At 44.5% G+C, this 27927-nt stretch overlaps 2 protein-coding genes across 2 annotated transcripts in view; one reads left to right on the top strand and one right to left on the bottom strand.

Moving 5' to 3' along the window:
- The first annotated feature begins 1056 nt into the window (after positions 1-1056).
- On the top strand, positions 1057-2058 carry LOC138412034 (uncharacterized). Its single transcript, XM_069534488.1, has 2 exons — positions 1057-1239; positions 1565-2058. Exons 1-2 carry the CDS (start codon positions 1188-1190, stop codon positions 1924-1926), a joined length of 414 nt encoding a protein of 137 aa, XP_069390589.1. The 5' UTR covers positions 1057-1187; the 3' UTR covers positions 1927-2058.
- Positions 2059-6770: 4712 nt separating this feature from the next.
- Positions 6771-27927, bottom strand: part of cdon (cell adhesion associated, oncogene regulated) — a 30706-nt gene continuing 9549 nt past the window's right edge. The window contains exons 2-19 of the mRNA XM_069534487.1: positions 24682-24820; positions 23905-24183; positions 23248-23394; positions 22788-22931; positions 22398-22691; positions 22042-22311; positions 18933-19186; positions 18307-18481; positions 16460-16576; positions 15065-15268; positions 14647-14828; positions 13285-13390; positions 11315-11437; positions 10876-11067; positions 9727-10022; positions 9512-9591; positions 8055-8317; positions 6771-7436 (exon numbers count right to left, since the gene is read on the bottom strand). Coding sequence (XP_069390588.1) covers positions 7282-7436; positions 8055-8317; positions 9512-9591; positions 9727-10022; positions 10876-11067; positions 11315-11437; positions 13285-13390; positions 14647-14828; positions 15065-15268; positions 16460-16576; positions 18307-18481; positions 18933-19186; positions 22042-22311; positions 22398-22691; positions 22788-22931; positions 23248-23394; positions 23905-24183; positions 24682-24754 — 3354 coding nt within the window. The 5' untranslated portion in view covers positions 24755-24820 and the 3' untranslated portion in view covers positions 6771-7281. The remainder of the gene's footprint in view (positions 7437-8054; positions 8318-9511; positions 9592-9726; positions 10023-10875; positions 11068-11314; positions 11438-13284; positions 13391-14646; positions 14829-15064; positions 15269-16459; positions 16577-18306; positions 18482-18932; positions 19187-22041; positions 22312-22397; positions 22692-22787; positions 22932-23247; positions 23395-23904; positions 24184-24681; positions 24821-27927) is intronic.

The raw sequence follows: 27927 nt of genomic DNA, 5'->3' as shown, positions 1-27927 counted from the left end.
ACCGACTTCCAACAAGTTGTTTCTTTCCAAAATGTTTCTTTCCCACATTTGTTTATTCCTTGTAAAGTGGTCGTTATTTGCAGTTTTTACAAACTCTTGCATGTTGCACGCTCTTTGCATGACCACACCACAATCCTCGCTACATTTTCATCTTTCCCACAAAATCTTAAGATCTATATTTTCCTGTGTGATATACTCCTCTGCACTTTTATCTAAAACACCTCTGTGCAATGTGCTTCTCAGACACATCTTCGACTTCATCAGTTGCTCCACACTCAGAAGCCATGTTGTTTTATATCACATTTTTACTACATCTGTCTGTCCTCCAGCAGCTTTCTAAATATAGTCTTGCTCTTACCCCCCAAAGGAGCTGAGCACTCAGTCCCTACTAATTAGAGCCTTCTCCTCAGTCTGGGGTTGCCTCCAGTATAAGAGCATGTTTATGGGCTGCGTTCAGCTTCGGCCTGTTTCGCTGCAGCTAACAGGCCCAAACATTAACCGAAGCTTCTGGGAAACAGAGTTTTTACTGCTGCATGACTACAACTAATGATGCTCACTGTTTGTCTCTCCCTAAATGTCTTGTTTGTATTTTTACTACAGCTGTGTCCTACTTTACAAGCATTTATTGGAAATAATACCCATGAATAAATTATGTACACATGTATTTCTGGGCATCTACATGCACTGCTCCCACGATTCACATCGGCACAAGCTTGAAGATGACGCAATACTGTCAAGTGAGTGATGAGAGAACCAGTTATCAGTAGATGACATGAAGCCGAGGTGAATTTATTCCAGCTTCATGCATCACAGGGTAAATAATAGCTTGTGGGTGTTTGCGTGGGAGCCTCAGCGCCGCATTTCCAACCTTCGCCGGCCTCTGTTTTCATTTCACGTTGGAGGTGATGGAATTTCTAAAAAGGCTATCTCCACCGCTTCATTCAATAATATATGAGGCGATGGCATCATCCTGACACCCTACACCCCTCACTCTCAGGTCCAGCCATTAGCCCAGTCATGAGCGGGGAGCTGGAGAGAGACAGGCAAAACAGAGCGACAGCGGGGAGGTGGAAACATTGATGAATAATTTACAGTGATTTCAGTGTATTTTGAAAGAATTCTCCCCGTCAGTCCTGCAGCCTCACTCACTCTCAGTGTGGACTGGAGAGGAGACACACGGCCTGAGGATGATTCCTAATTTCTGCCTGCTCCTCTGCTGGCTGGCTCTTCCTCTACAAGGTAAGATCTCATTGTGCTTTAGCTCAGATAAATTAGAATTTATCACAAACTTCTGATTGTTGCTCGCAGCGAGGAGGCCATAAAATCTCATCTGTGCCGGAGACTTAAACTGTGAGTGTAATTAATGAGGTTTGTTCATCTTCAAGAGCTGACACAGCCGATTCCTAGTGAACTGTGAGGTCTTGTAAAAGTTTCCTGAAGACACTTGCAAATAAATCTGTTAACACGTCACCTGAAGAAGTTTTTGTCGATGTTCAGAAAGCAACACGTGAGCTTTTCTTCCCATCCAGTTATTGAAACTGACTCCTGCTTTCTTGTGTTACAGGTCTGGAGATATTCGACCCAGAGGAGGTGGAGTACATCCGCTCTCATGCCACAGCAGCAGTGGGAGGCTCGGTCACGTTGGACTGTGGCTCCACCATGCCCAACATCTTCATCTGGGGCTTCACCAAACCAGGAACTGATAGCAACATGGCAGTGGCGTACAACTACGGTCAAGGCCCAAAGCTGCAGTCTCAGACCGGCAGCCTGGGCCGCATGCAGGTGCCGGTCAACACTTCAGCTCTGGTCATTGAGGAGCTGCAGAGGGAGGCGGAGGGGATGTACACCTGCCAGGCTCTGTATGACACGGACGAAGGGGCCAGGGTAACGTTCTACTTCACCCGGCTCGATGTGGAGGACGACTGATGGCGACATCAAATGTCTGCTGCATTACTTTCTGTCTACTTTTCAAAAAACTTCAGCCCATGACCATTGTGTGCATAAAGTGATTCATCCAAATGTCCAAAAACATATTCTCGAATGTATTTTTAGTTGGTTTCAAGCCATGCAGATAATTTTGGAACTATTTACACAGGAGTCCAGGTATCTGTCTTAAACTTTGTCAAGTTATAGGTTCTCGGACTTTCACTCAGAGAAACAAAAGTTTGAAAAGTTTGAAAACAAGAAAGTGGAAAGAGGGGGATTTCTACCAAGCACAGATATAACAACTGCAATATATTTAAAACTTAAAAATATTTAAGTATTAAAAGTAAAAGTACTTGCAGAGTGTAGCCTTTTCCCTAATGCAACTGTCTAAGACATCATTACCTGGGCCTATTTGTTCTGTTTAATCGTGAAGAAAACAGACTATGTCATATTAATAAAGCTGCAGATTAATCTACTGAAAACACGTTGACATATTAATTAATGGCTGAGTCTCAGCGGAGGAGGCGGGGTTTAATGGAACCTGCCAACTCTTATTGGATCAATGAACCAATTGTTTTCTAATTATTAAAAGTAAAAAGTAGCTGAAAACAAATCTACTTAAGTGAAGTACAGAAATAAAGTAAATATACTTATGGGAATGCAAAACAAAAGTGTAGTCATCTAAAAACTTTTCCATGATTTGGTGAATCACAGGTTTGCTATGTCTTAAAAGAACAATGAAATGAAGCTGTGTGTATTTTTCAGATAAACTTCATCATTGGCTCAAGACAAACACGCAGCAGCTGTTTTTGTTAAATGTAGTTTGTGGATGAATAAGATTCTATTCAGCTCCATTTTTTTAGAGTCAAAAGAAAAACGATCTACATGACTAAAACCATTTGGGGTAAATAAGAGGATAAATATTTCTGTATATATAACTGATCCTTTAACACCAGACTGGACAGAAACACTTGTCTCCTACATCTTTGTAGATGTATAAACTTACAAAGCGTGACACTGTGTAGACCTGAAGTTTTGGTTTCAATTTCAAACACTTTGCCTTTGTGTATTGATTATTGAAACCATCTGGATTTGTGGGTTCATCAAACAACACTATATTTTTTGTGTTTGTTTTTCTTGAAATATTTTCTTCATTACGGTTTCTGCTTATTTCTAATAACCACCCTGCTGTGTTGTTTTTCCTTCTTTAAGTGCGTTTTTCTTTCTTTAAGTGGGACCGGCACATCTCGACATCTTCAAGCTCGCTCACGGCCACAAACTCTCATTCCTGAATAATTTCCAGGGGGAGTGGGGGGGGGGGGCATTTCAGCCCCTTTGAACCGACAGACACCTTGATGTAAAACGAATGTTCTCTGAAATAATTCATGCATGTTTGAATCAACACACCATTCTACATGTCTGTGCAGAGATATCCTATATGCTGGCTGAATAAATATGACTGCATGGATTATCTTTCTCAGGTTCTCAGAGTTTCTCCTGATTGCGTCGATTTCCCTCATCTCAGCAGCTCCACCCTGACTTGTCATCAATACATTCATTATTGATCTGGAGCCAGGCGACGATGCTGGAATTGTGAAGTCTGTTGACAGGGGGGAAATGGAAGCAGCTGGGATGAAGATGAGGCTGTGTTTGTGTTTTTCTTCCTGATTAAATCCAACAGGTGCAATCGATAAATGCAACGGTATCACCACCGCGACAACAAGAAGCATCAGCACCTACATGCACCAAGACCTGAGCCTGATTACAAATAAATAGCAGATATCCTGGAGGGAGGGAGGATATAGGTTATTAGTCTTGTTTTGCGTATGAGCTCATCATCTTGCAGGGACCCACAGGAACGCTCTTGGAGTTCGTCCAACGGCAACATGCTCCACTTGGGGTTTGTGACATCTCAAGGATAAAACCGCCCGGGGGCCGAATCAAGCGAGTTAACAACACACTGCCCGATTCATAAGAAGTGCATCCATTCAGGGTGTGCTGGAGAGAGGAGAGAGGAAGAATGGTGGGCGGAGGGGAGAGGGACCAGCGTTAACAGGTCGGCTCTGCAGCAAGGGGCAGAAATTCCAGGGCGGACAATGAGCTTTCTTGTTCCCATGGGCTCCTTAATGAAGGGGTGTAGCTGCGTGGGTAGAGGGTGCAGGGCCGGGCCGAGGGAGGGTGCCGACTGACAGACGTGGGAGATGGAGAACAGGTCATTTGGAGACAACCCTGCCCTTATCTTCCCCTCATCGGCCCAGCCTGCATCTGTCAGCATCATCTCTCTCTCCTCGGACCATTTCTCTTTCATTTCCAGCTTCATTTCCTTACCCCATTGTTTTGTTCCCTTTGCTTTTCAAGACTCCAATAAGCTGCTGCACAGAAATAAAACATTAGTTCGGAAAAAATAACAATGAGACTGTGAAACCAAAATCCTTGTCTTTCCATCACAATCGGCCTGGAGCCACTTTTAGTTTTGGATTCACTCCTCAAAAGCAACATCTGAAATAGTGGAGAGTTTCAAGCCTGAGAAACTGTTCCTGGGAAAGAAGTGAGTTTAAGTCAACTGGGCCGACGCCACCAGCCTCAGCAGCACAACAGCCTCCATCCAGACTAAAAATAACAGCCGGAAGACGCTGTGCCACGCCTCAGCAGCAGGCGAGTAAATCCATGTGCCAGGAATAACCCGTATACCAACAGAGAGATGCCAGGCGAGCCAGGGCCTGAGGACTGGCAGCCAACTCTGGCACTAACTCGGAGCAGACAGGCACCAGGCATGGGAAGCCTTCGCCGCAGTCATCCGTCAGTGAAGCACGGCCAGCTCTGTCATCTGCCCGCTGCAATCCTATCACGTCCAATCAGCTAGCACACCACGGAGATTATTTTAAAACCAATGAAGGGTTTAAGCCTTGAGAAAACAGGGGTTGACTAACTCAGGCTGAAACCTGAGGAGTTACAAGTGTTTTATGAATGAGTTATCTACAGCAGGAGGATCACAGCAGAGAGGCAACGCACCTCCTTCTATTTCTAATAAAACACATGTTCTTGACACAGCTTTGCATGTTGGCAGCTCAAATCGTTATTTAAAAAATGAATCCACAGAAATCATGAAGAGGCCTGACCAGTTCTTGATTGTTTTAAAGGCTCACTTCATCCAAAACACTATGGCAAGATCCACAATACTGTTTTCATTTAAAAATGCATCAACTCATTAGTTTTAGAGCCTTGTTAGTAAAAGCTGCTGGCTTAGTTTTAGTTTGAAAACTGCAGGGCTGCTTTTTACTCTGGATGGAAAGAAACAAAGACGGGCTGACGAGTGAACATGGATTAGGATTAAAACTGATACGGAGCCAAAATGTGTGTACTACGTAAACGTATATCGCATCTTACAAACCATGCAGCCAATTATGGCTTCATGCATCTTGGTTTTTTACCCTCTTAAGATTTCAGCCTCTGAAACACGGTGGAGGTGAAAAAAAATGTGTTTGTGCTGCATGAATCTCTGAAGATATTTTGCTTCTCAAACACAATGTCCCTTTTACTCTGGGTGATCAAAAACATCCACATTCAATGATTCAATGGACACAATTTCTTCTCCTTTCTCAGAGCACTGACACAAATCTATAAAGACAAGGGTTTTACCTGAAGGGAGCTGATGTATTGTTTGTCTGCCTGATATTTAGCAGGATTACACAGAAACTAGTGGATGGATCACCACAAAAATTGGTGGAAGGATGTAATATATTAATCAGGGAAGCAGTCATAAAATGTTGATGCAGATCTAAACCAGGGAGTGATTTCAGGAATTTTGTTTCACTTTTGTGAGATAGTTAATTTTTTCATTTTTGTTTATTTCTCAGGGAATAATTGGATCACGATGGAAAAACAAACATCATGTTTAGTGGGCTGATATTTATGAATGTGTGCAAGTAGCTGCAGATCCAAATAAAAATCTTGCACTCTTGAATTTCAAGGTAACGTGTGTAGAATTTTGTGATATCTAGTGTTGAAGTTGCATGTTGCAGCTAAACATCCCTCTCCTCACCCTCTCCTTCCAAACATGAAAAAGAACCTGTGGTAGCTTCAGTTGTCATAAAAACTCAAAAGGTGTTTAGTTTGTCCAGTCTGGACTACTGTAAAAAACATGGTGGCCTCTGTAGAGAGAGTCCCCTCGATGTAAATATAAAGTATATGAATATAAAGGGTCTTTGCTGGGGTAAAGAAAACTACAATTCATACAATTTAGATAAAACAAGCTAGTGAAAACATCATGAGGATTATTCTACATAAGATTTCTGCCAATAGTTCCCTTTCACCTGAATCTTACACACTGGACCTTTAAATGTGGTTTCATAAGCTGACATTTTGGCGGAGGTATGCCCTCTCTAATAAAACTTCTTCGTGGCAACTGGAGAATTTCCTCTGTGAGTAGTCTGCAAAATTAGTAATAATAATAAATATTCTGCATTTGGAGCAGTTTTTAAAATGCATATGTGTGTGTGTGTGTGAGAAAGCTGCTCACGCTTAACAACTCTGTTTAAGTGTAACTAGCCCACTGCTCCGGCAGATTGGGGCCAGTAGGTCAACAGTCCTCTCAAAGCAACGGTGCATTTTGTGTAAAGTGATGAGCTATCAAGTATTCACTGAGGCAAAGAGCAGTCGCCTTAATCTGAGCAGCGAGGGGAATGTTCACCCTGTTCAGGGGTCAGCGCAGGGGAACAGCCCATCACTGAGCCACATCAAAGAGCTGCCACAAATATGGATGGGGCTGGGAAACTCACTGTGGCAATCATTCATCAGGCTCTACACATGAAGGTGGGGAGGAAAGACATCAAAGTAGGTTGTCGTTTACTCTTCCATATCTTCTCTTTATATTATTACAAAACTTTACATGGACAATTGCTAATCTCCACGCTCGGGTGGAACAACAAAGGGACAAAACGACAAAAATAAAAAGTATTTCTCATCCAAATGGCATAAATAATATAAAAGACAAACTTTTTTCTTTAAAACAGATACATTCATATGAAATAATATTTTACTACTACAAAAAATAAATAAGTCATCTAAAGAGTTTTTTTTATCTGAGAGTCTTCCCTCCAGTGGGACACAGTCCTTTTCTCTGTAGGCCTCTTTGTCTGGCTTCGCTGTCCGTCCTCTTGTCATCGCTCTCCTTTCCCATGTCGCTCAGTCCGTCAACAGTTTTCTGTCCTTGTCACCGTAACACACAGTGTCTCTGACTGTCCCAACGTTGCTCCTTTCACTCTCCTCTGAGACATTTCCCACAGCTCTCTCTTTCCGTCTGGTTTCTCTGAACCCTCCACACTGCAGGAGAGTGTGTTTGTGTGTGGGCTGCGTTCAGACCTCCTGTGGGCCAGGCTGGATCAGCTCTCCTGCCAGGCTGCTGCTGGAGATCCACCCAGGCTTTTCGTCACAGTCCAAGTCTGGCAGGCCCAGACTCTCCCAGCACAGCACAGGCCCGTCCATGTCCTCGCACTCCAGCTCCTCCTCCGCTGCACAGAGAGAGAGAGAGTGTTGGGTTTATACTTTGTATTAAAAAAAGACGAGGACATATTCAGCAGAAGCCCACAGTGTAATTTGTGGTGATGCAACATAGTTTGTCTGCATTTAACATGAGGACTGGTAATTATATAAAAACTTGCTAGTTTGGCACTTAAAAGAACCGTCAGAGTTGGATTTCACAACTGTGCTGAACCATGTCAGCCAGGAAATAAATGTTTTCACTTAAACTTTGAGACAGAGGCTGAAAAGAGGAGCTGCAGCAATGGACACTATGAGGAAAGCAATGTATTTACAGAGAATTAGAGCATGTGAACCTTTTCCAGTAATAACACTTATTAAAAATATGAACCAGAAAATGTGCTTCTCCTTGGAAGGAATCAAGCAGAATTGGTTTTTATGTTTGATTATGTTGTGTATTTTAGAAGTGCTATACGAATAAAATGTGTTTTATTATGATCACAAGGGGATAAGGTCATTCAAACCTCTGCAGTTTTTATAAAGTCTATTTTCTATCATAATTATAATCACTATTTGCAACCTTTTAAATATTCAAATCTAATTAAATCCCATAAGCAGGGCTAAGACATACAGTACTTTGAGTCACTCACCAGTATTGTCTGCCGGACAGTTTTCATTGTTCCCAACCAGACAGCAGGAATGCTGCGAGGGCGAGGACTCCCTGTGCTCGTCCGGCTGGTACCCGTCATCAGCCTCCTGGTTGCCGGAGTTCATCTGGCTGTTGGGGTCGTGACACTGCGATGAGACCTGGCCCAGAGGCAACATCTCCAACCCGTCCTGCTGGCACGGCGCCACGCGATGCATTAGAGGCAGAGTGCCACTGGAGAAAGTGCCATTGGTCTTGTTGTAACATCTGCTCAGACGCAGGAGACAGAAGATGGAAAGAAACATTCGTTTACGAGGTGTCGGTGCGTAGCTAAGTGCTCAGCCATGGCGCTCAGCGGTGCTTCACATGGCATCTCACCCCTTCCTCTCTGTGGATATCTGCGGCTTTTCCACCAGACACAGCAAACTCTAGTGCTAATACTCCTGACAGCATGCAAAACAATGACAGCCCTAACACAACTGGAGCAGTCATGCACAGCTGCAAAAAGCATTGAAGAGTTGAACCAGAGATTAAAGGTCCGGTCTCTTTGCCTCTAAATAACTGTGACACATTGTGGTTTCGCTCTCGGGTGAAGTTCCCAAATGCAGACAGTTGCACGCAGCGATCTTCACCACGTTTCCCTAAACTCAGCTTCACTCTAACGGTACATGATTGGACGGCGACCACACCCCCTCTTTTCCCAGCAGCCAGAGGTAAATAAACACTGGGCTCATTAGGGCTGCTGGCTGGGTGCACACAGGGTAAACTGTGATGCTGGGGACCCTTAAGTACATAAACAGGACTAGCGGGAGGGCAAATCGATGTGTGTGTGTGTGTGTGTGTGTGTGTGTGTGTGTGTGTGTGTGTGTGTGTGTGTGTGTGTGTGTGTGTGTGCATGTGTGTGTGTGCATGTTTGAGAGATAGAGAGTGTTTGGGGCTGACAGGGGTCACAAGTAAAGTAGGACACTTTCGCTCAACTGCAGCCTATGAAATACGAGCAATATTAATTTACTTTTGTGATATCCTCAGAGACTTTGACAAAACAGATTCTTTTTTGTACTGTATGAATTTTGTTCCCTTACAATCAAAAGTCAAAAAATCAAAATCAAAAATAATCTGAAATAATGTCAACATCAAAGCAACTGTAAACATTGTCTATATTTACATGGACAGCACAAATCTGACTATTGATCTTATTCAGAATAAGAGATTATTTGGATTATGGTGTTTACACGAGTAACTAATAGAATATTCCATTCAAAGTCTGACTTAATTCTGCCAACCTGAAATACTTGTTTTCTTTCTAATTTTACAAAAACTATAACTCCTTTTTTATTTTTCCATCTTAATTACCCAGGGCATGTGTCATGAAGTCATACACTGATGTTATAAAATGCTGCAAAAAAGTCCAATAGGACGTTATAATGCAATTAAGTCATGTACATGGACTTCTTCTCTTACCTGTTGTTATTGCAGAGGTTCTGACAGCTCATACAATCAGAAGACTCTGTTTGGGGAAGAGCTGTGTACATGCCTCCACCCTGACGAGAGGAAACAAACAACACCTTTAGCCCGTGAATTAAACTTAATCTAATACTTGTACAGCTTGGATAAGGTATCAGGTATCCAGTGTCTAGGTTTGAGGTACTTTGAGGTATCTGAACTGTGACACTCACATTATGGTGGTGGTGCGGGTGCGAGTGCTCGCAGTCTCTGGTGCCGTGGGGCAAGGTGCCATCGTGGCCGTGTGGGTGGCCAGGTGAGAACAGGCCACCGGAGCCGTTGAGCAGCGCCAGGCCATTGGGGAGTTTGTGGTGGAGGTGGTGGCAACCTTGGGGCATCACAGGGCCGCTGTGTCCGTAGCCACCATGGACGCCCCCATTGATGCGGCTCGTGCCGGGCAGCGTGGTGTACTCAAGAACGTGGCCGTTCATCTCCGCTGGCTGGTACAGGTATCCAGGAGGGTCATACTCTTCAGCAGAGAAAGAGACAGGAGTTTAAGCTTTTATAGTCATAAAAGTGTACCGTTTGGTTTCTTTTATGCCATGAGAGACAAAGCTGTGTGTATATTATTGCAGAAATTAGCATCTGTCCATAAACTAAGGGGACATGTTGCCAAAAACGAAAACCTGTGACTCAGTCTTTGCTCTTTCTCCCAAATCTTTAAGCTATAAAATCTCAAGTATTTACTGATCCAAACGGTCTGGTAAAGAGTCCATCCAATAATGGCAAAGAGCTTTGCAAGTGCTGTGGGAACCATATCTGTGTTTTGAACACTTGGAATATTCTGCATGAGCTGTGTTGTGGCCAAATATCTTGAAATATGAGAGAACTGGGATGGAGTTAACTCTTAAGCAGTTTTCAGACATGAACTCCGGAGAACGTCCACATAGTCAGGTCCAGACGTTCTCCGGAGGTTGCACGAACAATGCAGCAGGAGATTCTGTACTCAGATGCGTTAGAACAGCATCGGTTTTTATCACCAAAAGTTCCTTCGTCTGTGTTTTCTTCCGTATGATAGAAGATATTGGTTTTCTTTTTAAATTTTTGCTTCTAATATGTGTTAGAAATGTCATCATCTTGCTTGTGGTGAATCCTCCAGACAGAGGAGCTTCTGCTGTGTCCTAACATGAGCTTATTCTTGAGATTTTACAAGGCGGCCGACCAGAGAAACTCTCACTCATTCTCACATACTGCCCCTCTGGAGAACGTCAGGAGATGATCCTGAGTTTAGTGCAATTCTGAAAGAAGGTTAAGTTTCTTTTCTGCTTTCAGCAAAATCATGCAGTGCAGGGAACAACTCTCCCTTTTATCCATAAACTCACTGTGCATATTGTTCTGCTGACGATTCCTCCACAGGCACATGGCGATAAAAGCCAGCAGGATGAGCACCATCACTACCAAGACGCAGCCCACAATCAGGTACAGCAGTCCGCCAGGGGGGCTGGGCGTCTCCTGCGGAGGAGGCCCAGGTGGGGTGATGGGGTGCTGGCTGTGCGACCCTGGGGACTGGCGTGCTGCAGCAGAGCGGAATGAGAAGATGCATTTACCCGGCAGCAACAAAAAAAATGACACAGTACCAAACTATAAAATACAGGCCATTGTTGTTGGTCTCCTAAAACTCACAAGTCCATTTATGTTGTGTGATTATGGCGATCGTACCCGTCATTTAAGACTGCACTGAAACATGCCTGGACTTTTGATGAAGCATAGTTCTGGTTGCCACAAGTCGTTTCTCATGCGGTAAAGTTTGTGTTTTCTCACCTTTGGTCTCGCAGATCATGACGTTGCTGTATTCGCTCTCTCCGCCGTTGTTAAAGCACTGCATCTTGATATCGTAGGACGTCTCGGCTTGGAGGTGTCCAATCATGTGCCAGTGTTTTACACCTGAGAGGGCAGGAGAGACGGAGGAGGAAGGAAAAAAGGAGGACAAAGGTAAGACGCCACCTCCTCTGCGAGACAGTGTTGACTCACTTTGCCTGTGTAAACTCACAATCAGTATTTCCTGCCTTCTCCTCCTTCTCTTCATATCTCACACTTTCATGGAGGTCATGTTCTTTCACGCTCTCCGTGTCTTTGTCTCCCCCTCCTCTCTCTTTGCTTCACCCCTCTCTCTTACTCCATCAGTCCCACGAGGGCCCAGACAGTTGTTTTACTCAAGATGAGCTCCATATATGGCAGCTCGGTGTTTGTCCTGGCTGGCCTCCAGTATTCCCATTACACACACACACACACACACACACACACACACACACAAACACACACAAACACACACAAACACACACACACACCGACTGCTGCCTTACCACACATAATCACACAACTACATGCTCTGAAATCACAGATGAGACGACAATCTCTAACGTGGAAATGCTACATTTCCCACAAATGGGGCTGAAATAAGCTGCCGTGTTTTGCTCGTAGAAAACGACTGCACGTGTGTGTTACTTCTGCCCTGAGCTGGATTTTAACTCTTGCGAGTGGGGACAATAAAAGAGACCTGCTACCGAGGTGAAATCGATCCGCGCTGTAAATCACAATCAATACAGAAGCGAAAGTTAATTCATATATAAACTTCGCCGTTTACCATATCATGTTGACAGATTCCCGAAAGAATAAGCACTGATTTGGTCATTTGAATAAAAAGACACTCTACATCATTGTCAAGTCTGTGTGTTTAGTTAAAAGGAAGACAACAATGTTAAAATCGGTGCAGTATATGTGCTGAATCTGCCACATTGACATTTTGGAGAAGTTTTTAGATGTAGATCTAGACAGATATAAGTTACATCTGTTTTTCAACAGCATTTAAATAACTATACCAGTGGAAGCAGGTTATAACTACACACTGAAATACAATCATTGAAACTCTGTGGAAACAGTACGCGGAGCCCAGTGGTGATTGTTTGACAAAGAATTTGCCTCTGAGGGTAACGGTCAATATTTCGGGGCTTCCAGAGTAGACAGCAAACATCTGGGCAAAGACTCCTATACTTTTTGTAGGTTATTCAGGTCCAGATGACAACAGCTATCTGTATATGAATTCAGATAAATTAAAAAGCTGACGCATGGTGGTCCAAGTGTTTCACCTCTTTTGTTCTCTACATGGACTCTTTACCTGCAGGCAACCAAAACTGCTCAAATGAAATGACCGTAGTCAAACTACAAACACAAACCAAAATCTACAGATTCTGCATATTGACATGAAGAATCTGTCTATAGAGATTATACAGTACCTAAACAAATACCTAAACTTTGTTTTACTCTGCTCAGTTTGATCTTCAACATAAACTCTACGCTCATTTGTCCCAGACAGTGAGGAGACGATGGCAGGCCAAACATTCAGATGTTAAAATGCTGGGCGGAGTAAAACGCCATCCCTCCTTCCCTTCCTGTACCAGGCTCCTCTGTTAGCATTCCACCAGCAACCTGAGCCCCTCTCCTCTGGCCGGGCTCGTATTTCAGCTCTGGCCCATTAGTTGGCAACCATTTATTAAAAACAGATTTCAGAAAGCCCTGCTGCCCAGGGACAGCACTCTCTATAAATCAAACAGCGGTATCGCCCCTCTTCAGTACACCCCACTCTTAACGGAGAGTATCCATTACCCCTCCAGCTCCCAGTTTATCTGCACAGCGTGGGCCTGACGTCCGGCACCGGATGAGCCCGTCAACAAACACTCCACACCAGCTACACACTCATGAAACACACACACAAGCAGTTTTTTTCCACTTACCTTCCACCACATCTCTTTTGTAGTCGCTGTCATTGTCGCTGTCAGTGGGTCGGTAGTAAATGTAGAAACCTTGGATTGGAGTGTTGTTGTTACTCGTGGGGCTATACTGCAGGGGGAATGGAAAAAAGATCACGTTAGACTACAGCAATCTGCTGGGCAATTATTAAACGAGAGGAAATTTTCCAGCAACTAATGGCTGAGCTTGTTATCAACAGATGTACGGGGCTGCGAGTGAGGCTGTGATTGTCTGTCTGAAGTTCAGGACATAATGACGCTGTCTGAGGTTAAGTAAATGTGGGGGGAAATATCTACATCCATCTGCCGCGCAAACTGCTGCGAGGAGGAGAAACGGCTTTGAAGAATAAAAACGCAGACGAACAGGGCCTCTTAATCTGTGTTCGAGCAGAGTCCTAATCAGCACAGTCGCTCTGATGGAGACTCAGCTGCCAGAGAAGCACCAGAAGCTCAGACGCAGGTTAGACAGCTGGAAAAGACACTACACACAGTGGTTACCGAATTATACGGCCACTGGATGGTTTGGCAAAAAATCTAAACTTTTTTATTGTTAAAATATTTTAACTTTGTCATTTTATACTACTTATACTTTTATTCTACACTTAATTTGGGCTCGAGAATGTCACTAAGAAGAGCGCATTCCTCCACCAAGGCCCAACACACTCATAAAGATAACAGTTACCCAGATCCACGAATTATTCGCAGGGAAAACTGTGAAAATACTGAAAAAGATCTCACAATGTAAAAAAAAGGGAAAAATTATTCCTGGATCCGACCTCTGAACCCGATTTGCACCAAAATGTTCACATCCTTCCACCATCTGAACAGGGTTGAAAACATAACCATGGTGGAGGTAAAAAGTAGAACTTGATAGCTGATAACTATAGGATGTGACATATATGAGACTTCTCAGAGACAATGGATGCTCAGGAAAATATGCCACATTTTACAAGACTAAAAAGATTTTTGATGCCTCATTACCCTCAAGGCACAAAGAGGACTAAGAACCCTGAGCAGTATGAACACAACCCATAGGTTTTAAACAAGCTGACTTGAAATTCTACCAATAATCCCCCACCAAAACTGTGCATAATTACGGAAAGTAAAATAGGTCACATCTGTACCAACAGTGTGTGTTTGCCTTTGTTTTGGTTTAAAACCTTTATGATCTTTTTTTTGTATGATCTTGTCTGATTTAGCAACGCTGCTTGTTTCACCAAATTAAGGAATTTAACTTTGTGAATTAAATCTCGTTATCAGAATCAGGGTGAGAATTAGGATTGTGAATTAAGCTCATAAAATTATCTATGGTACCGTGTGCATAGTGTATGTCAGTTGTGTACGCACAGTCCAGCGCAGCATGATCTGTGTGTCACTGATGGCGTCCGTGGAGGAGATGTGAGGTCCGACCACGGGGCGATCTGCCATGCGTGGGCTGGCTTGTGGCACCTGGTAGGGCTTGGAGGGGATGCTGTGGGGGCTCTCGCCGTACATGTTCATGGCGGCAACGCGAAACTTGTAGGTGGAGCCTGAGAAGAGGATGCAAGGAGGAGGTTTTGTTAGAGGACAGTGGTTCCGTGGAACAATTTAATAGCATCAATGGGCATCGATCAATAAATCGTATCAGGCCCGATAAGTTGTAATTGTAGTTTTATGTATAAAATCATATTGTCTTATTAGTTTATGTAAGTATTAGGATAAACCCCTTGAGATGTACCATGTCACGCATCACTGGACTGAGGAGAAAAGTTTTGTGAAAGCTCACCAGGCTCCAGATTGCGAACTTCCACAGACAGCTTGAGAGGTGAGATGTTATCTGCAGCCACGACCCACTCTGCCACGCGGCCGCGCCTGTATTCCACCCGGAAAGCCGTGATTGGAGAGCCGCCGTTTGCTCTCGGGACCCAGGTGACATACACCGAGCTTTCAGTTGCCATGGAGATGGTGGGGCGATCGGGGGCCTCGGGCACTGGGATATGCAGGAAAAAAAAACTTTAAATTGTGCAGAGGAATAAGAAATGGCACCACAGCATCACATCTCACATGAGAACAGAACAAGTTCACAGAGAGAGAAGAAGGAAAGATACACATCACAGTGACGTGTCGTGGAGGAATGTGTACTTACTGCCTGGGCTCTTAGCCACAAAGTTAGAGAGTGCAGGAGGAAGAGAGAGAGAATAGAGGGTTAGTGAAAAGACTAATGTGAGTTAAAGCAACATAGGCTTGTAATACGAGTAAAGCATGCACACAAACACACACACACAAACACACACACACACACATCAGGTCTGACCCTGAAGCCGTGTGAATGCTCACAGCTTTCTGGTCAGACATCCTTCATCAAAAAGGTCATTACAGGTTTCAACTGTAATTTTACTGCTTTTACTCACGGAAACAATGCAGCTCACGGCTAAACATTAAGCTAAGGCTACGTTTTTGTTTGAAAATGCATAAAATCGGCTGCTAGGGATACGCATGGCGTCCACACTACTGCTGAGTATTAGAGCTGCTAATACGAAACTGATAACTGTGCTTGTCCCGTTCTAGTTTAAATACTCTGGGCGAGACGTGTTTTGAAACGATGTGGTAGACACTCAATGCTGCCTGTTGATTGGGTCTTTAGGAAGTAGACTTTGCAGATTTGTCAGGCTCCTGTCACATGACCCCAAGCGGTATTACCCTCAGCTACCAGTATAGAATGCAACTTGCATAATCAAACACAAGTGCTGCTGACCCTGTTGTCTTTGCTAACAACTGCTATCAACATTTGTAGCTGAGCTCTTTCTGCAACTAACAACCAAATGCTTCCTGTGTGCACAGGCAGGTTCATGCCCAGCATACATGAGAGGTCACGTGATGTGCAGTTTTAGTATGGATGGGAATAATAGCTGATACGGAGCCAAAACACAGATTTAGTTTTAGTTTGAAAATTATTCTTTAAATCAAGACATTGTGGGATGGATGTGTGTGGATGTGGCCTCTGAGATCTATTCAACACATTTTAGTCATGAACCCCATAATAACTATCAGCATGAGAGAAAAGCCTTGTTACGTCATGAGGAACATCCCACAATCCACATCTGGACACGTTCAACATCTGTACACAGTCCAGCAGCTGCAGCAGCCAAACACTGTTAACACCGATTGTGTTCACATTTACCTCTGTCGTGTATGATGACTCCAAAGTGTGTGTTTGAGGTTTTGTCTTCCTGCACTTTGGGGGGCATCGGGACGACGGGAGGTTTGGATGGATTCTTGTTGGAGGTGGTGCTTTTCTCTGAGGGAGGGAGAAAAAGAAAAGAAAGGAAAAGCTGGGAGTGAGAAAACAAGGCCCAACAGGTCTTCAGGGCTATCGGTTCCACCACACGCACATGGAACAGCTCCGGATGTTGGCTCTGAAATCTAAGACTTCCTCCTGCTTCTCAGAGCTGCTCTGGTTTTATCAGGGTGGGTTTCACGTTTACATATGGCAACTCTGCCGCCTCGACTTAACCGTGTAGCTGCTTGAAGGAGTGTGTGATATGATTGTGTATCCAACACACACAGAGGTAACATGAAACATCATGATTTCATTCAATTTATTCCTAAGAAACGATACAAAATCTTGTTTATATATTCAAACAAGGTCGAAACTATGACTGAGGAGGCAAAGGAAAACATTTCAGTGGCATTAGAAAAGATTTAGATTCTCCATTTACACAAAATTTGATGAAAAAGAATCATCAAGATATTTTCGCACCTCATATTTTTCGAATTTGGATTTAAGATGAGATAAGAGATTATTTTATTGATCCCATTGGGTGAAATTCAGGTTCAACAGCAGGTACAAAATAAATACGAAAAAGATGGATTAAAACTGTATTAGTGAGTTACTGAGTATTTCTTCATCAGAGGGATATTTCTGGAAATGAGGAAGAGCTTGTGGGAGCATCATGATCATCTTTACATAAAAATATCACCAAACAGGTAATTGAAAATATAGGTAAACTGAGCAGTGAGCATGTAAATTAACTTATTAATTCAAGTATATTAAGAGTACAATTTAGCCTTAAAAGTTCAGTCGAGTTTGTCGGGTGGATAAGTTGAGTTTGAATCCACATCTGGACACAAGAGCCTGGTTTTTGACTGGTTGGCATTTTTTTGGTTGAGAAACTTTTGTAAAAAAAAAATAAACGCTCCCAGGGGATATGATCATATCCATGGTTTTTGGCAACATTTGACATATTTCTGACCAGAGAACATTTCTTTCAGAGCCGCTGTGGTATTACATTATTGTTGCAGTTGTCCTTATTTTTATTTGGCTCAAAGAACTCACTAAAACCTTTATTTTTATGATTCTTAGAATTATAACTGAAAAATGTGATGGAGGAAGATATTTAAAGGAATAATCAACTCTAAGATACAACATAAGGCTGTGTACAATACATTTGTATTGGTCTGGCTGTTATGACGATGTGTGTAAAATATTCGATTTGGTGGATCTGCTTCTCCTCAACTTGTCTCATCATCTGCTTCTATTTCATTTATTGGTTTTCTTCGATTCACTAAAAGTGGGCTTAATAGAAAATTGTGTTTCTTCTTATATTAATTGCAAAACAACCTGATTCTGTGGGTTTGCTCTGAAGGTAGAAACACAAATATCAGCCTTAAATAGCCATAGTCGATTCTCTGACAAACTCAACTTGAAAACAGCGCGATTTGCATATTTTCCGACTTGTTGAACGTCAGTGCAAAAAAAAACGCTGAGACAGGAAATGTCCAGATGCTCTGTAACTCAGAGGATGTGACACCAAAACCTGACATTTACTGTTGATGTTTTAGGCAGCTGAACATTTTCTTAATCCTCCAGTGGTTTTATTGAAAAATGGGGAAAGTGTTGTCTTCCAGTGGTCAGCAGTTCCCATGAATATGACAAGAAACACCGAAGCACACAGGAAGTAGAGTTTCGTGGCTAATAACAGTTATTTTCACAGAGTTTGAGAGTTTTCAGCCAGGGGTTGGACCGACCTTTGCCCGTGCGGAAGGTGAGCATGGCGGGCTGGCCCTCGCCCGCTGAGCTCCGAGCCACCATCAGCACCTCGTAGAGACTGGACGACTCCAGCTCTGACAGCCGCAGGGTCTTTTCGCTGCCAGGGACGCGAACCGTGTGCCAGCTCCCCACCACTGTTCCCATTTCATCGACCTGACGCAGACACAAACACACGGCCACACACAGACAAATACAAACACATGAGTCAAAATGACAAATAAAAAGCATCTGTCGCTCTACAATTCTCCACAGTTCAGTCTCTTTCCGAGTAACAACAGGGAACAGCCTCGGAAACGACGCCTGCGAGATTTCTGTCACAATTTCCAGCTCCAGCAAAACCGAGTCCTGCTGCCAACAAAGTCTTAACTAGTTTCACTGCTGTTTTATGGTCAGAGTGAGATTGTGACTGAGTCAAATGTAGGACATTAAAGAGGAAATTATCAACTTTCAGTCAGTCTAGGCCCTGGCTCTATACCTTCTCTACTTAATGAAGAAATTGCATTCGCCCATTCTCAGATGGTTTAGTCTATAACACTTCAGTGAAAGGTCGTGGCTTTGTGGTAAAACTGAAATCTGACTTTAAGAAGTGAAATGTAGTACTCACTTTGCGGTATTTGACAAAATAGGCAACAATTGGACTGCCTCCATCACGCCCCGCCCTCCACTCCAGATCGTAGATGTCAGGCTTGTGAGTCTGCGGCGGGCTGATGATGATCGGCGCCTCAGGAGTGGGGCGGTTGCTGCTCCGGTCAGCCGGCAGGTTGAACGTGTCTTCGTCGCGGCCCTCGTCGCTTTGCATAGGATGGAGAGAGGGTGAAACCTCCGGCTGCAAGGTGGCGGTGGAGCCCGGCTGTGGATCTATCAATGAGAACAAGCTAAACGTTATTGAGGTCTCAATGATACAAGATCATGGTTCAGTCTGATGCACGGTAGATTTAGTAAAACTGGGAACTGGAAAACCTAAATTGGTATCGGCCTTTAATATCCAGGCTCTATTTATCATCATCAGGGTGTTGTTATGTTTTACCTGCTGATTTATCCCTTCTGCAATGGCACTTACACACATGCCTTCTATGTAGTTGATCTTTCTATCCCCCTTCATAACTTTTTTATTGTTATTTACTTTGTTATTTATTTTGATATCACATTATTGGGTATACCTATACTCATGAATGCTTTTATTGTGAATATTTCATTTCTTGGCTATGCTGAGTTTTAAACATCCATCACAGAAATAAAGCACAGAGTAATAAAAGCTTGCCAGTGACGAACAGAGGTGGCCCTGCATGTCCACAGAGGACAAGTAGCGCTGGAAAGTTTTCCATTTGGAACAAACCTTTTAATCTACATAAAATAACTGGAATCTCTGCAGCTCTACATAATCACGCTTTGTTTGTTTTTTTCATTAAAGCTTCGCCTGAGCCAGAGAAGTCCACCTGGGCAAATCATGAGCACTGGGAGCCTTATTACAGCTGACACCGGTTTGGCAGAGCCCGGATGGAATTTTTCACAGAAGCTTGGAGGACACCGAGCGCTGCCCACAAGAGCAGGGACCTCTCGGCTCGGAGCCGCACGGCCGAGGTCAAAGAGCGACATAATTCAATATTAAAAGCTAAACAAGTGAGTAAGTAGGTTAAAGCAGCGAGGTTTGCCACAGGGGGCACGCTGCAGGGGCCTGGGTCCGGTATTGGGGAGTTTTAGGTGTGTGCGGCATCGGTTCACTCTGTAAAACAAACAGGCCCGGAGCTGGTAACACTAGACTTGATCCCGGGACTGTGGCCAGCTGCCACACATTCCACACGCCAACCATTAAAATACCGGGGAGAATCAGACCCCGGCACTACGCTCAGTCCTGCACACTCTCCTGCTCATAACGCTCACGCCTCTCCTTAGCTCTGACTCATAGCTCAACCACAGATGGAGCTCCTCCTCTGACACACTGATACAGGAGGAGGCATTTAAGGCCACGGTGGAGAGCAGGAGTATCGCTCATCCTTCCCAGAAAAAAAAGGTCAGTCCATTAGAGGAGAGCACACCTGGGAGTAAATGTGATAGTAAATCATGGAGGATTACCAGCAGGTGATAAGAGCCTCAGACCGGACAGAGCTCAACTTATTAGAGGACAAGTTGATGGATCTTTTTTAATTCCCTCTTCCAAGGAGGTTATGTTTTCACCCCTGTCTGTTTAAACTACATCAATTTCATTTTACATTTTGTGGAGGGGTGCAGTATGAACCAAGGAGGAACCCAGAAAAGTTGGGTGCCAATCTGGATCAGAGGTTCGGAGCACACACCACCGCCAGATCCATGAATTATTACCTGAGAAAACGAAAATTTTAAGCAAAATTCCTGGACTTGCCAAAGTTGTCAAAATTCTCCAATTTTGTGAAAATCGGTTCAGTATTTTTTCCGTAATCCTGCTGAGGAACAAACAAATAAACCATCAGACAGGGGTGAAAACCTCCTCGCTGAAGGTAACAATCAGATAATAGTGAAAAAAGGAGAATCCAAGGTTGGACTTTAAAACTGTTTTGTCCAACAAGTCTAAAAAGAAACAAATATACGAATACAGAAAGAAGCTCAGATTCTTCCATTTCAGCAGGTAAAAAACAGTGGGTATTGGAAATGTATGCTTTATAAACACACTTATTGATCGATTATCCAAAACTGATGATTAATTTTCTGTCAATCATCTTGTCTTTTTTAGTTCTGCAAGCATTTTCTTTTGGGAGGAGTGATGGAAATGAAGGACACCACATCTCCCCTGTGGTACATTGCACTCAGAGGATGAGAGCAGGGAGTTGTCATGGCGATGGAAACACCAAACATTAAACCAAACATATTTCAGTTTGCTGCATGTGATGAATTACAATTACATCGACTACACACACCGGTGACACCGATCACTCTGAATGAAAAGTGCATTCCATAAGCTGCGGTGCCTGGTGCCTACAAGCCGACCTCGGAGTGTTTACCTCAGCTGGACACGTCTCTGTTTTTGAATCTGATCTGCAGCCACAGATATTAAAGCTTATTCTTCTTCCTGCAGCAACTGTTTCCCAGCAAACCTCCTTCTTTTCGACTCGTCCTCCCTAACGTACCACATGCGTCTGTAATAATCACGCAGATACCGGGGCAAGCTGAGGAATGGGGCCTTGGCGTGGAGGCATGGTGGGGTGGGGGGTTCACTCAGGGGAGAGAGCAGTGGAGGGAGGGGAGGGTTGTGATGTGTTAATAAATAAAAGGCAGTTGTGTATGATGTTGACAGCTGGGTGGTCTGGTCCTCGTCATAACCCTCCATGGCTACTCCTTACATTCCAGCGTCCGGGGGCTTATCCCCGACGGCGTGCACAAAGCTCACTCTCACGCTCGGTTCAAGGCTCAGGAGGAGGGCGGCCTTGGCCAAACCTTTCCTACCAGCCTCACTCTCACACACACACATACACACACAGCAAGGACTCCCTGCAGATACTGTACGTGCAGGCCCACAGAGAACCTGCCTGCTATGATGCCTTTACTATTTGTAACACCAGCAAGAAATCAAGGATTTTATAGAACTGTTTCCTTTAGTATCAGCAGCAGTATCTTCAGACCACAACCATTCAGCTATTGTGTCTCCAATATTCAAGCATATTCAGCAAAAAAAAAAAAATAGAAAAACAGAGATAGCTCCAATAGAACAACTCAGTATAAGATAACTCATGGATATTTACCTGATTGTGTTGTAAGCATTCCGTGTGACTGTGCCGACCCGATCCCGTTGTCCAACAGACACTGGAAAACGCCTACATCCTGTGGTGTCACGTCTGTAATAACGAGTGAGGATCCAGAGATCTGAAAGTGGCGTGATGGCATGATGGGATCAGCGTTGAACAGCCAGGTGATGTTTGGAGAGGGGTTTCCCTTCGCCGTGCAGGTAAAATAAGCATTGGAGCCAGGAGAGACAAGCTGGTCTGTCAGACCCTTGACGACAGACACAGGCTCTGTGGAGGAGAGGACGAGACGTTAACCTCTGTAACCACTTGTTGAAACAAGTCTCCACATAGAAACTCTCTTCTCTTTGTCTCACCAAGGACATTCACAGTGTAGTTGGCGCTGACCACGTTCCCCTGCTCGCTCTCAGCAACGCAGGTGTACCTCCCTTCGTCGCTCCTCGTCACCATCACAAATGCCAGGTTGTTGTGCTGTTGTTGGCGATGAGGACCCGGTGTGACCTCCTTACCATTCTTGAACCATTTGGCTGCCCGTGCAGGACGACCAGACACGACACACTCCAGTGTCAGAGGCTGCGACTGCTCCACCACAACCGTCATAGGGGCAGTGGGGTAAACTATCTGCACTGAGGAGGAGGGGGTGTCTACATCTAAAAGTACAAATGTCCCACGTTAGTAGACAATAACAGAAAATACAGCTGATAAATAAAGGCCTCTGAGTCTTAATGAAATACCATCTGACTTACGTTTCACTGATAACTTGGTACCATGAGGCTGCAAGACGGTTTCCCCGGTGACAGGGTTTAATGCACCACATTTGTACATCCCCTGGTGCTGGACTGAAGCGGAGATAATCTGAAGGTTTCCAGATGGAAGAACTAAATAAATACCTGGAAAGAGAAGGATAAAGTATTTTCAATAATAACACAGACAACTTGTACACACAGATTCAAGATACTGGGCCTCATGCACGAACATATTCTTAAATGTCTCCTACGTTTGATGGTGTGGTGAGTTCATATGAACATGAAGAGTCAGATTCAACATATGCTTTTATCTTCAGTGCGAATGATGTGTGTAAACATGATGAATGCCATCGGTGCATATTTGAAAAATCACGCACTGCAGTGCATGCTAATTAGCATAACCAACGCCCCAAATTCATGAAAAGATTCGACCAAAAACATTATCTTGTTTCATACAAACCTGTTGACGCTTCCATCCACTCTCCTTGAACTTTCAGTCTGGGGCGTGCTGCAGGGACGCTGTGCGGTAAAGGACACTCTAGGAGAACCGTGCTGCCTTCCTGCACTGATAACGACCGTCGTCTGCCAGCTTCATATTCTGATATTTCTGCATGTTCAAAGAAAAAGATGATTTCTTTAGTCAAACTTGGTTTTCTGCAGAATGTGAAACATTCAATCTGAGCTGAGCTGCAGCGCAGTGCAGAGTGAAGGCCGACAGTGCTTCTCGGGCTGTTTGTGTTGGATCACTGGGTTTGTGTATTGTTGCACTGAGTGATTCTATTTAGCTTCATACAGTTGTAGATCAGGGTCAACCCCTGAGTGTTGTGTCCAACAGCAAGCGGCATCCCAGCAGGAACATAACACACCACACAGGAAAGCCCAAGGCTCATTAAGGATACCGGTCAAGAGGCATCTGGATGGGTGCCCGAGTAAAAACTCCTTCTGCTTCCTTCCCCTCCACCACTCAGCAGCAGGCAGGCAGAAAGGCATTCCTTCTGAGTGTTCAACACTTACAAAATGGCCTTCCCTTTCTCAAGGCAGCTTCCTTGCTTTCTTCACCACACTGCTTTGAAGTGAGCACAAGTATGCACAGAGGGGTAATTCTCTGTATCCGTACCTGCTATGTCAACACGCGCGAGGCGACTGGCGATGGCCGGCCCGTGGTCGAAGCGTGCCACACACTGATAGATGCCAGCGTGGCTTGGCTTAAGGAAGGGAATGGTGAGGGAGCCTCCATTGAGCTCCACATCAGGCAGGGTGTCCTGATCCAGGGGACGGCCTCTGAAGCGCCAGGATACTGTGGCTGACGGAGGATTTACTGAGCAGTGCAGACGAGCTACGGAGCCTCGACTCTGAACCAAGGAGGCAGGCTCATAGCTAAAGGATGGGTACTGAGCTGGTGTGGAGACAAGAACAAAGAAAAACAACAGGTTTTTTTAGTTATAGTTATAAATCAATAATTTTGTTATAAATGGTCAAATAGTTTAAATTACAAACATTAATTGTTTTTTGCCCCAATACAGGATTATCAAATGGCACGTTATCACATTACAACTCCCCAAAAGTGAAGCCAAAACATCTGGATTGCCCCCTTGTGGCCACCCCACAAACCAGTACATGTCAAAAATAATATTCCCGAAGAGGTTTTCTGTCGTTTGAAGAGACTCTTATCACTCTGATGTTTGTTCAAATGTTAATTTTCCTGATACTATTGATTTTAATCAGTTATTTGATAGGCTGAGACATCATGATTGACAGCTGAGATTGACTCAGGTGTATTGGTATTTGATACCATGGCTTTATTCTACAAACACTATTTCTAAAAGTGTGAACACTTGTCCTGTTTATATACATTCATATACAAGTTATATATAAAGATAAGACAGCAACTTACATGAGCAGCTGATGAGCAGAGACTGGCTGAGACACAGCACAGTGGACAGGAGGACCCTTAGGCCACTGTCCATGGTGTACTTTGACCCCTGTCAGCAGCCGTGTTGTCCAGCACGTACGTCTCCGTCTGTTCTGCAAACCTGCGATGAACAGAAGAGATGAGAAACACATCAAACTAGAGCTCGGCCTGGAGGCATGACAGCATGTGCACGAGACAGAAATAAACTTTGAAACATGTGAGCAGGGGGAAAAATCCAGTCGGTTCCAAATGAATTCTATACGACAATCTCTCTGATCTTCACAACACATCCTCTTTACACACTCCTTGATCTCCAGCTCCCTCCCTGTCCTGTGACCCGTCCTCTCACCCACTTCACTGTCTCCATGGAGGCCTCTCGGCCCCCCTGCCCCTCTCACGCTGGGCTGCTAAGATCTCGCGCTAATGGAGTGGCTCTGGAGAGACTGTCGCCTCGCTCTTAATATCACTCTCTTGTCACACTGTGTTGCTCCCTCACAGGTTCACTGTAGCCTGAAGTGCAGGCCCAGACACACACGGGCAGACAAGAGAAGAGCCGGTGTGAGAGACAGAAAAGGAGTGGAGGGGACGTAATTAGGAGCATTCCTCGATCCTTTTCAACCCGACCCCCTCCGAACTGTGGCACCTCCTCCCTTCTTTTGCTAAGAGTAATCCGGGCCAGCTTTGATCCCAGGTTACTGGTTGATGCAGGGTTTGAGCCTGAGGCCAGAGGGACAATGGCCGTCCAGCTGTGATATTCACACTGGTGCTTCGACGACTCGCAGACGATAGCGAAAAGGCTGAGGGGTGGGTCAAATTAAAAGGATGATATCTGCGTGGGATCACTGAAGCTGTGCAGGTTTCTACCACCTAAACCAAGTTTAATCTGGGCAACAATCAAACAGGTCAAGATGTTTAGCCTCCTCTGCAGGTTTGAGTAGGTGAAAAAACTGCCCAGATTCTTTAAAAAGGCTTTGAAAACTCAAAAATATTAGAGAAGATATCCAATTTGCGATTATGAAAAATACAAAAGATGGAAATCTGGACAATCTGGAAGAAAACACGTTTTAAATTTTGCTTGATAAATGACCTCAATGATCCATCAATTGTCCAAAGATTCACCGCTGGCTGTGAGTGATGCAGGGCAGACACTCGCTCCTCTGTGATCCAGCCAATGAGACACAGATGCTTTATTCACACACTCGTTCTCACTCTCTTCATCTTGCTCCCTCGCTCTCTCTCAGAGGGCAACATGAGAAGAGGAGGAGAGAAGAGGCAGGAAATAATAAACTCTCCCAGCTCCTGGCCCACGCCCCCTTCTCACCCAGAGGTCAAAGGTCAGGGAGGAGCAGAGAGAGAGAGAGAGAGAGAGAGAGAGAGAGAGAGAGGGTGAACCAGCGGGTGTCTGGTGGCCCTGGACCAGCCCCCAGAGGTCACCTCCACACACACACACACACACACACACACACACACACAAAAGTGCTTTAAAGCTACCAAGCTGTCAACAACAATCAAACTCAATCTTCAATTTTGAGTTCGAACTGCTACAATAACAGCCTGTACCTTTGACTGTAGGGCTGAACATACAACATTATGTTTGTAATGTGTCCTCATGTGTTTCAGGCTCCAGTTTAAGTGTGTGCATTCTCATTCAGGCAGATCAAACCCACATCTCTCAGGCTAGCGTTTCTGCATGCCACAAGTTGCAACAGGCCCTGCACGCTGCCCCCATGTCATCAATGGAAACTATCTTTCTCTCTGTGCCGGAATAATGATATATAATTACAATAATTAGCAACAGTGCTATAAAAATGCACAGCCAAGTGCAGGCACATTGGTAAATGGTACGATGAGGACCAAGACCGATTTTGTAACTCTGCCTCTCTGTATCTAAGTTTTTCTCTCTCCGTCTTATTTTGACCATTCACTTCCTCCCAGTGGGCGTAGCAGTTGGGCGATACAGCTCCGACTGAGTGCCCTCGTGTAAACACACACACAGCTGCCTATCTGGCCCATTGATCTGGCACAACGAGGAAACACAGGGGCATCATTCCTGCTCCTTATCTGTTTGGCTTTCCCTCTGATATCCGCCACCATGAAGCCGCCTCAGTGGAGACAGACACTGAGAGGATATCTTGTATCCCTCATCACAGAGAGTCGTCCCAATGCTGGCAGCACCGGCTGCGTGGAAAGGCAAGTCCTGCTTCCTCCTGAGCAGTTGCCCAGACAAGGGCTGGAGTGGCCCTTTGACAAGGGGGAAGTCCTTGTCAAATGAAGTCTGATCAGCCTGAGAGCCAACTTCTCTGGTCCGGCGTTGATCTTCAGCCAGCCTATATAAACGTAAAAAAAGAATCCTGCCTTCCAAATTTCCTGCTCCTGTCCCAACTCTGATCTTGTGTTACTATCTGTTTTTGCACTTATATATTGTGAATGCATGACCATTCTCAACGCGGGGTCGACCGGCTATAAATTGAAGAGACATCCTGCGTACTAAACAGACGCTGTTGAAAGCTGATATACAGACACATGTGACAGTTTATGAAAATAAAGGAGGTTAGTGTCAGTGAGTTCAAGTGGAAAAGTTCCTATTTTTTTTCGGGTGTGGGGGTTGACCCATGTATGTTTGGGAAATGTTTGACTGACACCTGGCTTAAGTGTGTGAAAGCAACAGAACAAAACAACAGTCTCCTCAGACAGCCTGAATCTTCTCTCTGGCTTTGAAACTCTAATTTTATCTGTCATTCTCCCTTCCAGATGAACCCACTGTAGAGACACACTGTAGTGTTAAGACGCAGAAGCTTTATCCATCCATCTTGGTAATAACACAAAACTCACAGTACCATCTATCCCCTTGTGGGATGAGAGGGATCCCTGGTGATGACACAGGAAAAAATAAACACACTGACAGGCTGCCTTCAGGGAAGGGAAAGGGTTTTGAGTTTGGGGGGTAGGTGGGCGATGGGGATGGTGGTGGTGGGGGTTAGCACCTGCACTTCTTTTTAGGCCTCCTCTCTGCAGGAACTACTTAAAGCCCCATTTGGCCCCATGTGGGGCTGGCCCATATCCCTGTCATATTGGGTAAACAGGGACAAAAGCAACACGGCGGAGCATCAAAGACCTGGAGGGCAGAGGAAGAACAGGTCACAACTGGTGCTGCTGACTGAGGCAGGGGCCTGCAGGCCTCCTCTCTGCTTCACACGACTGCACAGCTGAAGGAGAGCCAACGACGAA

Source organism: Paralichthys olivaceus, chromosome 11, assembly GCF_024713975.1.
Source record: "Paralichthys olivaceus isolate ysfri-2021 chromosome 11, ASM2471397v2, whole genome shotgun sequence".
Classification (NCBI taxonomy): domain Eukaryota; kingdom Metazoa; phylum Chordata; class Actinopteri; order Pleuronectiformes; family Paralichthyidae; genus Paralichthys; species Paralichthys olivaceus.
Note: the sequence above shows the minus strand (reverse complement) of the source record. Positions and strands in the feature narration are given on the sequence as shown.